The sequence below is a fragment of the Oncorhynchus mykiss genome, chromosome 19 (genome assembly GCF_013265735.2).
Source record: "Oncorhynchus mykiss isolate Arlee chromosome 19, USDA_OmykA_1.1, whole genome shotgun sequence".
NCBI lineage: Eukaryota > Metazoa > Chordata > Actinopteri > Salmoniformes > Salmonidae > Oncorhynchus > Oncorhynchus mykiss.
Window position 1 is genome coordinate 64,767,597 of NC_048583.1, and position 16,461 is coordinate 64,784,057.

Below are 16,461 nucleotides of genomic sequence, written 5' to 3' on the forward strand. Positions count from 1 at the left end.
ACCACTAGTCCCTGAATCACTAGTTACATATGGCTGTAGATACCGTACACCACTAGTCCCTGAATCACTAGTTACATATGGCTGTAGATACCGAACACCACTAGTCCCTGAATCACTAGTTACATATGGCTGTAGATACTGAACACCACTAGTCCCTGAATCACTAGTTACATATGGCTGTAGATACTGAACACCACTAGTCCCTGAATCACTAGTTACATATGGCTGTAGATACTGAACACCACTAGTCCCTGAATCACTAGTTACATAAGACTGTAGATACTGAACACCACTAGTCCCTGAATCACTAGTTACATATGGCTGTAGATACCGAACACCACTAGTCCCTGAATCACTAGTTACATATGGCTGTAGATACTGAACACCACTAGTCCCTGAATCACTAGTTACATATGGCTGTAGATACCGTACATCACTAGTCCCTGAATCACTAGTTACATAAGACTGTAGATACTGAACACCACTAGTCCCTGAATCACTAGTTACATATGGCTGTAGATACTGAACACCACTAGTCCCTGAATCACTAGTTACATATGGCTGTAGATACTGAACACCACTAGTCCCTGAATCACTAGATACATATGGCTGTAGATACTGAACACCACTAGTCCCTGAATCACTAGTTACATATGGCTGTAGATACCGAACACCACTAGTCCCTGAATCACTAGTTACATATGGCTGTAGATACTGAACACCACTAGTCCCTGAATCACTAGTTACATATGGCTGTAGATACCGTACACCACTAGTCCCTGAATCACTAGTTACATAAGACTGTAGATACTGAACACCACTAGTCCCTGAATCACTAGTTACATATGGCTGTAGATACTGAACACCACTAGTCCCTGAATCACTAGTTACATATGGCTGTAGATACTGAACACCACTAGTCCCTGAATCACTAGTTACATATGGCTGTAGATACCGTACACCACTAGTCCCTGAATCACTAGTTACATATGGCTGTAGATACTGAACACCACTAGTCCCTGAATCACTAGTTACATATGGCTGTAGATACTGAACACCACTAGTCCCTGAATCACTAGTTACATATGGCTGTAGATACCGTACACCACTAGTCTCTGAATCACTAGTTACATAAGACTGTAGATACTGAACACCACTAGTCCCTGAATCACTAGTTACATATGGCTGTAGATACCGTACACCACTAATCCCTGAATCACTAGTTACATATGGCTGTAGATACTGAACACCACTAGTCCCTGAATCACTAGTTACATATGGCTGTAGATACCGAACACCACTAGTCCCTGAATCACTAGTTACATATGGCTGTAGATACCGTACACCACTAGTCCCTGAATCACTAGTTACATATGGCTGTAGATACGGACACCACTAGTCCCTGAATCACTAGTTACATATGGCTGTAGATACCGTACATCACTAGTCCCTGAATCACTAGTTACATAAGACTGTAGATACTGAACACCACTAGTCCCTGAATCACTAGTTACATATGGCTGTAGATACCATACACCACTAGTCCCTGAATCACTAGTTACATATGGCTGTAGATACTGAACACCACTAGTCCCTGAATCACTAGTTACATATGGCTGTAGATACCGTACACCACTAGTCTCTGAATCACTAGTTACATATGGCTGTAGATACTGAACACCACTAGTCCCTGAATCACTAGTTACATATGGCTGTAGATACCGTACACCACTAGTCCCTGAATCACTAGTTACATATGGCTGTAGATACTGAACACCACTAGTCCCTGAATCACTAGTTACATATGGCTGTAGATACCGTACACCACTAGTCCCTGAATCACTAGTTACATATGGCTGTAGATACTGAACACCACTAGTCCCTGAATCACTAGTTACATATGGCTGTAGATACTGAACACCACTAGTCCCTGAATCACTAGTTACATATGGCTGTAGATACTGAACACCACTAGTCCCTGAATCACTAGTTACATATGGCTGTAGATACCGTACACCACTAGTCCCTGAATCACTAGTTACATATGGCTGTAGATACTGAACACCACTAGTCCCTGAATCACTAGTTACATATGGCTGTAGATACCGTACATCACTAGTCCCTGAATCACTAGTTACATAAGACTGTAGATACTGAACACCACTAGTCCCTGAATCACTAGTTACATATGGCTGTAGATACCATACACCACTAGTCCCTGAATCACTAGTTACATATGGCTGTAGATACTGAACACCACTAGTCCCTGAATCACTAGTTACATATGGCTGTAGATACCATACACCACTAGTCCCTGAATCACTAGTTACATATGGCTGTAGATACCGTACACCACTAGTCCCTGAATCACTAGTTACATATGGCTGTAGATACCGTACACCACTAGTCCCTGAATCACTAGTTACATATGGCTGTAGATACTGAACACCACTAGTCCCTGAATCACTAGTTACATATGGCTGTAGATACCGTACACCACTAGTCTCTGAATCACTAGTTACATAAGACTGTAGATACTGAACACCACTAGTCCCTGAATCACTAGTTACATATGGCTGTAGATACCGTACACCACTAGTCCCTGAATCACTAGTTACATATGGCTGTAGATACTGAACACCACTAGTCCCTGAATCACTAGTTACATATGGCTGTAGATACTGAACACCACTAGTCCCTGAATCACTAGTTACATATGGCTGTAGATACTGAACACCACTAGTCCCTGAATCACTAGATACATATGGCTGTAGATACTGAACACCACTAGTCCCTGAATCACTAGTTACATATGGCTGTAGATACCGTACACCACTAGTCCCTGAATCACTAGTTACATATGGCTGTAGATACCGTACACCACTAGTCCCTGAATCACTAGTTACATATGGCTGTAGATACTGAACACCACTAGTCCCTGAATCACTAGTTACATATGGCTGTAGATACCGTACACCACTAGTCCCTGAATCACTAGTTACATATGGCTGTAGATACCGTACACCACTAGTCTCTGAATCACTAGTTACATAAGACTGTAGATACTGAACACCACTAGTCCCTGAATCACTAGTTACATATGGCTGTAGATACCGTACACCACTAGTCCCTGAATCACTAGTTACATATGGCTGTAGATACTGAACACCACTAGTCCCTGAATCACTAGTTACATATGGCTGTAGATACCGAACACCACTAGTCCCTGAATCACTAGTTACATATGGCTGTAGATACCGTACACCACTAGTCCCTGAATCACTAGTTACATATGGCTGTAGATACTGAACACCACTAGTCCCTGAATCACTAGTTACATATGGCTGTAGATACCGTACACCACTAGTCCCTGAATCACTAGTTACATATGGCTGTAGATACGGACACCACTAGTCCCTGAATCACTAGTTACATATGGCTGTAGATACCGTACATCACTAGTCCCTGAATCACTAGTTACATAAGACTGTAGATACTGAACACCACTAGTCCCTGAATCACTAGTTACATATGGCTGTAGATACCATACACCACTAGTCCCTGAATCACTAGTTACATATGGCTGTAGATACTGAACACCACTAGTCCCTGAATCACTAGTTACATATGGCTGTAGATACCGTACACCACTAGTCTCTGAATCACTAGTTACATATGGCTGTAGATACTGAACACCACTAGTCCCTGAATCACTAGTTACATATGGCTGTAGATACCGTACACCACTAGTCCCTGAATCACTAGTTACATATGGCTGTAGATACTGAACACCACTAGTCCCTGAATCACTAGTTACATATGGCTGTAGATACCGTACACCACTAGTCCCTGAATCACTAGTTACATATGGCTGTAGATACTGAACACCACTAGTCCCTGAATCACTAGTTACATATGGCTGTAGATACTGAACACCACTAGTCCCTGAATCACTAGTTACATATGGCTGTAGATACTGAACACCACTAGTCCCTGAATCACTAGTTACATATGGCTGTAGATACCGTACACCACTAGTCCCTGAATCACTAGTTACATATGGCTGTAGATACTGAACACCACTAGTCCCTGAATCACTAGTTACATATGGCTGTAGATACCGTACATCACTAGTCCCTGAATCACTAGTTACATAAGACTGTAGATACTGAACACCACTAGTCCCTGAATCACTAGTTACATATGGCTGTAGATACCATACACCACTAGTCCCTGAATCACTAGTTACATATGGCTGTAGATACTGAACACCACTAGTCCCTGAATCACTAGTTACATATGGCTGTAGATACCATACACCACTAGTCCCTGAATCACTAGTTACATATGGCTGTAGATACCGTACACCACTAGTCCCTGAATCACTAGTTACATATGGCTGTAGATACCGTACACCACTAGTCCCTGAATCACTAGTTACATATGGCTGTAGATACTGAACACCACTAGTCCCTGAATCACTAGTTACATATGGCTGTAGATACGGACACCACTAGTCCCTGAATCACTAGTTACATATGGCTGTAGATACCGTACACCACTAGTCTCTGAATCACTAGTTACATAAGACTGTAGATACTGAACACCACTAGTCCCTGAATCACTAGTTACATATGGCTGTAGATACCGTACACCACTAGTCCCTGAATCACTAGTTACATATGGCTGTAGATACTGAACACCACTAGTCCCTGAATCACTAGTTACATATGGCTGTAGATACTGAACACCACTAGTCCCTGAATCACTAGTTACATATGGCTGTAGATACTGAACACCACTAGTCCCTGAATCACTAGATACATATGGCTGTAGATACTGAACACCACTAGTCCCTGAATCACTAGTTACATATGGCTGTAGATACCGTACACCACTAGTCCCTGAATCACTAGTTACATATGGCTGTAGATACCGTACACCACTAGTCCCTGAATCACTAGTTACATATGGCTGTAGATACTGAACACCACTAGTCCCTGAATCACTAGTTACATATGGCTGTAGATACCGTACACCACTAGTCCCTGAATCACTAGTTACATATGGCTGTAGATACCGTACACCACTAGTCCCTGAATCACTAGTTACATATGGCTGTAGATACCATACACCACTAGTCCCTGAATCACTAGATACATATGGCTGTAGATACCGTACACCACTAGTCCCTGAATCACTAGTTACATATGGCTGTAGATACCGTACACCACTAGTCCCTGAATCACTAGTTACATATGGCTGTAGATACCATACACCACTAGTCCCTGAATCACTAGATACATATGGCTGTAGATACTGAACACCACTAGTCCCTGAATCACTAGTTACATATGGCTGTAGATACCATACACCACTAGTCCCTGAATCACTAGTTACATATGGCTGTAGATACCGTACACCACTAGTCCCTGAATCACTAGTTACATATGGCTGTAGATACTGAACACCACTAGTCCCTGAATCACTAGTTACATAAGACTGTAGAGGGAAAGGGAATCACAAAGGGAATCACATTTCTATACAAACTCTACGGTTTGTGTTATTAATATGGAATAATACTCATATCCATTCTGTTACTGTGGGGACTAACCTCAGACCAGGGCTATATCCATTCTGTTACTGTGGGGACTAACCTCAGACCAGGACTATATCCCAAACGGCACCCTATTCCCTATATATGGCTCTGGTCAAAAGTAGTGCACTATATAGGGAATAGGGTGCCATTTTGGGACGTAGACTGAGCTTTGGCCTGGAGAGGCCGATCATGGCCCAGAGCAGAGCAGCAGTGAATCATGGGAACACTGACTGACTCCCTAGGAACTCTAGAGAGATGGGACTGCTGGGAGATGAGAGGATAGGCTGGCCCAGTTCCTAACACATGGTTCGGGTTAGAGCTCCCGCCTAGATGCTATAGATCAACAGTGGAGCTGGCCCACTGCAGCAGAGGTGGAGAGATGGAGAGATAGAGTAGTGGAGAGATGGGGAGGACAACACTCACTCAGAGCAACAGTGACTATATTATATGGCAGGTTGTTTCCTGCCTGCCTTTCTGTCTGTCTGACTGTCTCACCTGTCGGGGCTCCTTGTTGCTGCAGGGTTCCATCTTGACCTTTGACCCGGCAGTAAAAGCTGTGATGGCGAGACACAGGTCCTGCTGGCGTAGGAGAGGCTCCACCAGCTGCCATCTCTGAGAGAGAGAGATAGAGAGAGAGAGAGAGAGAGAGAGAGAGGCAGGGAGATATGGGCTTGGTAGTTTTCTTGGACCAATATCAACACATAACAGTGCATCCCAGCATTAAGGCCGTGAGCAAAGCCATTATATTACCCAACACATACATTATACATACAGCTCTTCACAACGACAGAGAAAAAAAGGACGACGGTCAGACTGCCTTCTGAGGATTCGTCGGAGATCGCATAACCCCCCCCCCCCCCCCCAGCCCTGCCTGCAGGTCTACTAGCTAACATGCAATCATTGGAAAATAAAATCGACGAGCTACGAGGAAGATTAAACTACCATCGGGACATTAAAAACAGTAGTATCTTATGCTTCACGGAGTCGTTGCTGAACGACGACATCATCAACATACAGCTGGCTGGTTATACGATGTAGGATAGAACAGTGGCGTCTGGTAAGACAAGCGGGGGCGGACTATGTAGTTATGTAAACAACAGCTGGTGCACGATATCTAAGGAAGTCTCGAGGTTTTGCTCGCCTGAGGTAGAGTATCTCATGATAAGCTGTAGACCACACTATCTACCTAGAGAGTTTTCATCTGTATTTTTAGTAGCTGTTTACATTCCACCACAGACTGATGCTGGCACTAAGACCGCACTCAATGACCTGTAAACCTCCATGAGCAGACAGGAAAACGCTCATCCAGAGGCGGTGCTCCTAGTGGCCGGGGACTTTAATGCAGGGAAACTTAAATCAGTTTTATCTAATTTCTATCAACATGTTAAATGTGCAACCAGAGGAAAACATTTCTGGACCACCTTTACTCCACACACGGAGATGAATACAAGCTCTCCCTCGACCTCCATTTGACAAATCTGACCATAATTCTATCCTCCTGATTCCTGCTTACAAGCAAAAATTAAAGCAGGAAGCACCAGTGACTCGGTATATAAAAAAGTGGTCAGATGAAGCAGATGCTAAACTACAGGACTGTTTTGCAGCACAGGCTGGAACATGTTCTGGGATTCTTCCGATGGCATTGAGGAGTACAGCACATCAGTCATTGGCTTCATCAGTAAGGTGACTGTACGTACATACCCCAACCAGAAGCCATTGATTACAGGCAACATCCGCACTGAGCTAAAGGCTGTCCCTAGTGGTGGGTGATGATACTGACCTGTCCCTAGTGGTGGGTGATGTTAATGACCTGTCCCTAGTGGTGGGTGATGATAATGACCTGTCCCTAGTGGTGGGTGATGATACTGACCTGTCCCTAGTGGTGGGTGATGATACTGACCTGTCCCTAGTGGTGGGTGATGATACTGACCTGTCCCTAGTGGTGGGTGATGATACTGACCTGTCCCTAGTGGTGGGTGATGTTAATGACCTGTCCCTAGTGGTGGGTGATGATACTCACCTGTCCCTAGTGATGGGTGATGATACTGACCTGCCCCTAGTGGTGGGTGATGATACTGACCTGCCCCTAGTGGTGGGTGATGATACTGACCTGTCCCTAGTGGTGGGTGATGATACTGACCTGTCCCTAGTGGTGGGTGATGATACTGACCTTTCGCTAGTGGTGGGTGATGATACTGACCTGTCCCTAGTGGTGGGTGATGATACTGACCTGTCCCTAGTAGTGGGTGATGATACTGACCTGTCCCTAGTGGTGGGTGATGATAATGACCTGTCCCTAGTGGTGGGTGATGATACTGACCTGTCCCTAGTGGTGGGTGATGATACTGACCTGTGACTGCGGCCTAATCGCTCCAGTGCCTCTACACTCTGCCAGACCCAGGCTGTCTGCACCAAGGCTCTCCAGACACAGTCCTCCCTGCCTCAACACACTGGACACTGCATCCTGCTCTGGGATCCTGGGGGGAGAGGGTCAGGGAGAGGGAGAGAGAAGTAGAGGGAGAGAGAGAAGAAGGAAGGAAGAGACAGAAAGAGAGAGAGAGACAGAAAGAGAGACAGAAAGAGAGAGAGAGAGAAGAGAGAGAGAGAGAGAGAGTGAGAGAGAGAGAGAGAGAGAGAGAGAGAGAGAGAGAGAGAGAGAGAGAGAGAGAGAAATGGAGGAAGGAAGAGAAAAGGAGAGAGAGAGAATGAGAGAGAGAGAGAGAGAGAGAGAGATAGAAAATGGAGGAAGGAAGAGAGAGAAAGAGAGAAAATGGAGGAAGGAAGAGAGAGAGAGAGAGAGAGAGAGAGAGAGAGAGAGGCAACTATGATTATATTGCTGAATAAATGTATAGCTGTATATTTCTATATCTGTATATATTTTTTTTACTGTTTTAATAGTTTTTACTTGGGTGAGTTTGATCCCAAATGTATTCATGAATAAACGTGAACAGAGAAACAGGGGGTAAGAGAGAGTGAGAGGAAGATGTGGGCTGTGTTAACACTACTCCATCAAGTCCTTTCATCTGTTGCCGGGGAAACAACACAACAACAACAGCACAGGCTTAGAAAAGTGTCATGGTATTACAAACTGTACAGTGTAACACAGTCGTTGAGTTGCCAGCCAGGAGAGACAATAAAGTGTCTCCGTAAAACATGTAGGTGAAACATCATCAGTAACGAGACTGTTCTCCCAGCAGTATAGAGACTGTTCTCCCAGCAGTAACGAGACGAGACTGTTCTCCCAGCAGTAACGAGACGGTTCTCCCAGCAGTAACGAGACTGTTCTCCCAGCAGTATAGAGACTGTTCTCCCAGCAGTATCGAGACTGTTCTCCCAGCAGTAACGAGACTGTTCTCCCAGCAGTATAGAGACTGTTCTCCCAGCAGTATCGAGACTGTTCTCCCAGCAGTAACGAGACTGTTCTCCCAGCAGTATAGAGACTGTTCTCCCAGCAGTATCGAGACTGTTCTCCCAGCAGTATCGAGACTGTTCTCCCAGCAGTATAGAGACTGTTCTCCCAGCAGTAACGAGACGAGACTGTTCTCCCAGCAGTAACGAGACGGTTCTCCCAGCAGTAACGAGACTGTTCTCCCAGCAGTATAGAGACTGTTCTCCCAGCAGTAACGAGACTGTTCTCCCATCAGTAACGAGACTGTTCTCCCATCAGTAACGAGACTGTTCTGCCATCAGTCACGAGACTGTTCTCCCAGCAGTATCGAGACTGTTCTGCCATCAGTAACGAGACTGTTCTCCCAGCAGTATAGAGACTGTTCTCCCAGCAGTAACGAGACGAGACTGTTCTCCCAGCAGTAACGAGACTGTTCTCCCAGCAGTAACGAGACTGTTCTCCCATCAGTAACGAGACTGTTCTCCCATCAGTAACGAGACTGTTCTCCCAGCAGTATAGAGACTGTTCTCCCATCAGCAACGAGACTGTTCTCCCATCAGCAACGAGACTGTTCTCCCATCAGTAACGAGACTGTTCTCCCATCAGTAACGAGACGAGACTGTTCTCCCAGCAGTAACGAGACTGTTCTCCCAGCAGTAACGAGACTGTTCTCCCATCAGTAACGAGACTGTTCTCCCAGCAGTAACGAGACGAGACTGTTCTCCCAGCAGTAACGAGACTGTTCTCCCAGCAGTAACGAGACTGTTCTCCCAGCAGTAACGAGACTGTTCTCCCATCAGTAACGAGACTGTTCTCCCAGCAGTAACGAGACGAGACTGTTCTCCCAGCAGTAACGAGACTGTTCTCCCAGCAGTAACGAGACTGTTCTCCCAGCAGTAACGAGACTGTTCTCCCAGCAGTAACGAGACTGTTCTCCCAGCAGTATCGAGACTGTTCTCCCAGCAGTAACGAGACTGTTCTCCCTGCAGTAACGAGACTGTTCTCCCATCAGCAACGAGACTGTTCTCCCATCAGCAACGAGACGAGACTGTTCTCCCATCAGCAACGAGACTGTTCTCCCAGCAGTAACGAGACGAGACTGTTCTCCCAGCAGTAACGAGACGAGACTGTTCTCCCAGCAGTAACGAGACTGTTCTCCCAGCAGTAACGAGACTGTTCTCCCAGCAGTATAGAGACTGTTCTCCCAGCAGTAACGAGACGAGACTGTTCTCCCAGCAGTAACGAGACTGTTCTCCCAGCAGTAACGAGACTGTTCTCCCATCAGTAACGAGACTGTTCTCCCATCAGTAACGAGACTGTTCTCCCAGCAGTATAGAGACTGTTCTCCCATCAGCAACGAGACTGTTCTCCCATCAGCAACGAGACTGTTCTCCCATCAGTAACGAGACTGTTCTCCCATCAGTAACGAGACAAGACTGTTCTCCCAGCAGTAACGAGACTGTTCTCCCAGCAGTAACGAGACTGTTCTCCCATCAGTAACGAGACTGTTCTCCCAGCAGTAACGAGACGAGACTGTTCTCCCAGCAGTAACGAGACTGTTCTCCCAGCAGTAACGAGACTGTTCTCCCAGCAGTAACGAGACTGTTCTCCCATCAGTAACGAGACTGTTCTCCCAGCAGTAACGAGACGAGACTGTTCTCCCAGCAGTAACGAGACTGTTCTCCCAGCAGTAACGAGACTGTTCTCCCAGCAGTAACGAGACTGTTCTCCCAGCAGTAACGAGACTGTTCTCCCAGCAGTATCGAGACTGTTCTCCCAGCAGTAACGAGACTGTTCTCCCAGCAGTAACGAGACTGTTCTCCCATCAGCAACAAGACTGTTCTCCCATCAGCAACGAGACGAGACTGTTCTCCCATCAGCAACGAGACTGTTCTCCCAGCAGTAACGAGACGAGACTGTTCTCCCAGCAGTAACGAGACGAGACTGTTCTCCCAGCAGTAACGAGACTGTTCTCCCAGCAGTAACGAGACTGTTCTCCCAGCAGTATAGAGACTGTTCTCCCAGCAGTAACGAGACTGTTCTCCCAGCAGTAACGAGACGGTTCTCCCAGCAGTAACGAGACGAGACTGTTCTCCCATCAGTAACGAGACTGTTCTCCCAGCAGTAACGAGACTGTTCTCCCATCAGTAACGAGACTGTCCTCCCAGCAGTATAGAGACTGTTCTCCCAGCAGTAACGAGACTGTTCTCCCATCAGTAACGAGACTGTTCTCCCAGCAGTAACGAGACGGTTCTCCCATCAGCAACGAGACTGTTCTCCCAGCAGTAACGAGACGGTTCTCCCAGCAGTAACGAGACTGTTCTCCCAGCAGTATCGAGACTGTTCTCCCAGCAGTAACGAGACTGTTCTCCCATCAGTAATGAGACTGTTCTCCCATCAGTAACGAGACTGTTCTCCCAGCAGTATCGAGACTGTCCTCCCAGCAGTATCGAGACTGTTCTCCCAGCAGTAACGAGACTGTTCTCCCAGCAGTATCGAGACTGTTCTCCCAGCAGTATCGAGACTGTTCTCCCAGCAGTATCGAGACTGTTCTCCCAGCAGTATCGAGACTGTTCTCCCAGCAGTATCGAGACTGTTCTCCCAGCAGTATCGAGACTGTTCTCCCATCAGTAACGAGACTGTTCTCCCAGCAGTATCGAGACTGTTCTCCCAGCAGTAACGAGACTGTTCTCCCAGCAGTATCGAGACTGTTCTCCCGGCAGTAACGAGACTGTTCTCCCAGCAGTAACGAGACTGTTCTCCCAGCAGTAACGAGACTGTTCTCCCAGGAGTAACGAGACTGTTCTCCCAGCAGTATAGAGACTGTTCTCCCAGCAGTAACGAGACTGTCCTCCCATCAGTAACGAGACTGTCCTCCCAGCAGTAACGAGACTGTTCTCCCATCTGTAACGAGACTGTTCTCCCAGCAGTATCGAGACTGTTCTCCCATCAGTAACGAGACGGTTCTCCCAGCAGTAACGAGACAGTTGGTTCTTCCATGGAATTGCTCGGCTTTGTTACTTTTGTAATAAACTCTAATTGAATTGACAAGTTCTAGTATCTTCTGTGAAATATTTGATTCAATATTCCACAACAAACAAAGGTGAACCCACTTAATAGATAACGTGTTTCTAGTCACCCTAGCTGACACCATAGTGAGGCATTGAAACAAGTTACCCTAGCTGACACCATAGTGAGGAATTGAAACAAGTTACCCTAGCTGACACCATAGTGAGGCATTGAAACAAGTCACCCTAGCTGACACCATAGTGAGGAATTGAAACAAGTTACCCTAGCTGACACCATAGTGAGGTATTGAAACAAGTCACCCTAGCTGACACCATAGTGAGGAATTGAAACAAGTTACCCTAGCTGACACCATAGTGAGGAATTGAAACAAGTTACCCTAGCTGACACCATAGTGAGGAATTGAAACAAGTTACCCTAGCTGACACCATAGTGAGGAATTGAAACAAGTTACCCTAGCTGACACCATAGTGAGGCATTGAAACAAGTCACCCTAGCTGACACCATAGTGAGGAATTGAAACAAGTTACCCTAGCTGACACCATAGTGAGGAATTGAAACAAGTTACCCTAGCTGACACCATAGTGAGGTATTGAAACAAGTCACCCTAGCTGACACCATAGTGAGGAATTGAAACAAGTTACCCTAGCTGACACCATAGTGAGGAATTGAAACAAGTTACCCTAGCTGACACCATAGTGAGGAATTGAAACAAGTTACCCTAGCTGACACCATAGTGAGGAATTGAAAAAAGTTACCCTAGCTGACACCATAGTGAGGTATTGAAACAAGTTACCCTAGCTGACACCATAGTGAGGAATTGAAACAAGTTACCCTAGCTGACACCATAGTGAGGAATTGAAACAAGTTACCCTAGCTGACACCATAGTGAGGAATTGAAACAAGTTACCCTAGCTGACACCATAGTGAGGAATTGAAACAAGTTACCCTAGCTGACACCATAGTGAGGACTTGAAACAAGTTACCCTAGCTGACACCATAGTGAGGTATTGAAACAAGTTACCCTAGCTGACACCATAGTGAGGAATTGAAACAAGTTACCCTAGCTGACACCATAGTGAAGAATTGAAACAAGTTACCCTAGCTGACACCATAGTGAGGAATTGAAACAAGTTACCCTAGCTGACACCATAGTGAGGAATTGAATGAGATGTGTTTCCTAGATGTTGTGCTTCCTAGATGCTGTGTTTCCTAGATGCTGTGTTTCCTAGATGTTGTGTTTCCTAGATGCTGTGTTTCCTAGATGCTGTGTTTCCTAGATGCTGTGTTTTCTAGATGCTGTGTTTCCTAGATGTTGTGTTTTCTAGATGCTGTGTTTCCTAGATGCTGTGTTTCCTAGATGTTGTGTTTCCTAGATGCTGTGTTTCCTAGATGCTGTGTTGTGTTTTCTAGATGCTGTGTTTCCTAGATGCTGTGTTTCCTAGATGCTGTGTTTCCTAGATGCTGTGTTTCCTAGATGCTGTGTTTCCTAGATGCTGTGTTTCCTAGATGCTGTGTTTCCTAGATGCTGTGTTTCCTAGATGCTGTGTTTCCTAGATGCTGTGTATCCTAGATGCTGTGTTTCCTAGATGCTGTGTTTCCTAGATGCTGTGTTGTGTTTTCTAGATGCTGTGTTTCCTAGATGTTGTGTTTTCTAGATGCTGTGTTTTCTAGATGCTGTGTTTCCTAGATGCTGTGTTGTGTTTTCTAGATGCTGTGTTTCCTAGATGTTGTGTTTCCTAGATGCTGTGTTTCCTAGATGCTGTGTATCCTAGATGCTGTGTTTCCTAGATGCTGTGTGTATGTAATGTGTGAGCTGTGCAAAGATGCCCTCTTGTAGGGCAATAAACGTGACTCTGAATGGTGCTATACAGGAAAACAGTCTGGTTAGGCAGTAGTGAGAGACTGTCTGGTTAGCCAGTAAAGACTGTCTGGTTAGCCAGTAGAGAAAGACTGTCTGGTTAGCCAGTGGAGACTGTCTGGTTAGCCAGTAGAGACTGTCTGGTTAGCCAGTAGAGAAAGACTGTCTAGTTACCCAGTAGAGAAAGACTGTCTGGTTAGCCAGTATAGAGAGACTGTCTGGTTATCCAGTAGAGACTGTCTGGTTACCCAGTAGAGATACTGTCTGGTTAGCAAGTAGAGACTGTCTGGTTAGCCGGTAGAGAGAGACTGTCTGGTTAGCCAGTAGAGATACTGTCTGGTTAGCCAGTAGAGATACTGTCTGGTTAGCAAGTAGAGACTGTCTGGTTAGCCGGTAGAGAGAGACTGTCTGGTTAGCCAGTAGAGATACTGTCTGGTTAGCAAGTAGAGACTGTCTGGTTAGCCGGTAGAGAGAGACTGTCTGGTTAGCCGGTAGAGAGAGACTGTCTGGTTAGCCAGTAGAGAGAGACTGTCTGGTTAGCCAGAAGAGAGAGACTGTCTGGTTAGCCAGTATAGAGAGACTGTCTGGTTAGCCGGTAGAGAGAGAGTGTCTGGTTAGCCAGTAGAGAGAGACTGTCTGGTTACCCAGTAGAGAGAGAGACTGTCTGGTTACCCAGTAGAGAGAGACTGTCTGGTTAGCCAGTATAGAGAGACTGTCTGGTTACCCATTAGAGAGAGACTGTCTGGTTACCCAGTAGAGAGAGACTGTCTGGTTACCCAGTAGAGAGAGACTGTCTGGTTAGCCAGTATAGAGAGACTGTCTGGTTAGCCAGTAGAGACTGTCTGGTTACCCAGTAGAGATACTGTCTGGTTAGCCAGTAGAGAGAGACTGTCTGGTTAGCCAGTAGAGACTGTCTGGTTAGCCAGTAGAGACTGTCTGGTTACCCAGTAGAGAGACTGTCTGGTTAGCCAGTAGAGACTGTCTGGTTAGCCAGTAGAGAGAGACTGTCTGGTTAGCCAGTAGAGACTGTCTGGTTAGCCAGTAGAGACTGTCTGGTTAGCCAGTAGAGACTGTCTGGTTAGCCAGTAGAGACTGTCTGGTTAGCCAGTAGAGAGAGACTGTCTGGTTAGCCAGTAGAGACTGTCTGGTTAGCCAGTAGAGAGAGACTGTCTGGTTAGCCAGTAGAGAGAGACTGTCTGGTTAGCCAGTAGAGACTGTCTGGTTAGCCAGTAGAGACTGTCTGGTTACCCAGTAGAGAGACTGTCTGGTTAGCCAGTAGAGAGAGACTGTCTGGTTAGCCAGTAGAGAGAGACTGTCTGGTTACCCAGTAGAGAGACTGTCTGGTTAGCCAGTAGAGAGAGACTGTCTGGTTACCCAGTAGAGAGAGACTGTCTGGTTAGCCAGTAGAGAGACTGTCTGGTTAGCCAGTAGAGAGACTGTCTGGTTAGCCAGTAGAGAGAGACTGTCTGGTTAGCCAGTAGAGAGAGACTGTCTCCTCTTACCTTAGTTCAGGGTAAACGTTCTCCATATACCAACGGAAGGACTTGCAGTTCAGTTTGCGTCTCAGAGTCAGACGCTCTGCAATGCTGCCAAAGGCCTTGCCCTGTGCTGAGGGCCTGGCTGAGTAGTAGTACTGTTTATACTCATCCATCCACACCTCTGCTGCTCGACGTGTGTTCCTGACATCATCACACACACACACACACACACACACACACACACACACACACACACACACACACACACACACACACACACACACACACACACACACACACAACTGGTCAGGTAGGATAATAACACAGTACAGTACAGAGGAATGCAGACAGTACAGAGGAAGTCAGACAGTACAGAGGAAGGCAGACAGTACAGTACAGAGGAAGGCAGACAGTACAGAGGAAGGCAGACAATACAGAGGAAGGCAGACAGTACAGAGGAAGGCAGACAGTACAGTACAGAGGAATGCAGACAGTACAGAGGAAGGCAGACAGTACAGTACAGAGGAAGGCAGACAGTACAGAGGAAGGCAGACAATACAGAGGAAGGCAGACAGTACAGAGGAAGGCAGACAGTACAGAGGAAGGCAGACAGTACAGAGGAAGGTAGACAGTACAGAGGAAGGCAGACAGAACAGAGGAAGGCAGACATTACAAAACAGAGGAAGGCAGACAGTACAGAGGAAGGCAGACAGTACAGAGGAAGGCAGACAGTACAGTACAGAGGAAGGCAGACAGTACAGAGGAAGGCAGACAATATAGAGGAAGGCAGACAGTACAGAGGAAGGCAGACAGTACAGAGGAAGGCAGACAGAACAGAGGAAGGTAGACAGTACAGAGGAAGGCAGACAGTACAGAGGAAGGCAGACATTACAAAACAGAGGAAGGCAGACAGTACAGTACAGAGGAAGGCAGACAGTACAGAGGAAGGCAGACAGTACAGAGGAAGGCAGACAGTACAGAGGAAGGCAGACAGTACAGTACAGAGGAAGGCAGACAGTACAGTACAGAGGAAGGCAGACAGTACAGAGGAAGGCAGACAGTACAGAGGAAGGCAGACAGTACAAAGGAAGGTATGGCTAGTGGCTGG

At 46.2% G+C, this 16,461-nt stretch overlaps 1 protein-coding gene across 1 annotated transcript in view; it reads right to left on the minus strand.

Annotated features, from left to right (window-relative positions):
* LOC110518731 (polypeptide N-acetylgalactosaminyltransferase 16-like) overlaps nucleotides 1–16,461 on the minus strand; it is a 106,933-nt gene that overhangs the window by 18,106 nt on the left and 72,366 nt on the right. Inside the window, exons 11-13 of the mRNA XM_036955398.1 lie at nucleotides 15,378–15,554; nucleotides 7,950–8,076; nucleotides 6,095–6,211 (exon numbers count right to left, since the gene is read on the minus strand). Of these exons, the coding sequence (XP_036811293.1) occupies nucleotides 6,095–6,211; nucleotides 7,950–8,076; nucleotides 15,378–15,554 (421 nt within the window). The remainder of the gene's footprint in view (nucleotides 1–6,094; nucleotides 6,212–7,949; nucleotides 8,077–15,377; nucleotides 15,555–16,461) is intronic.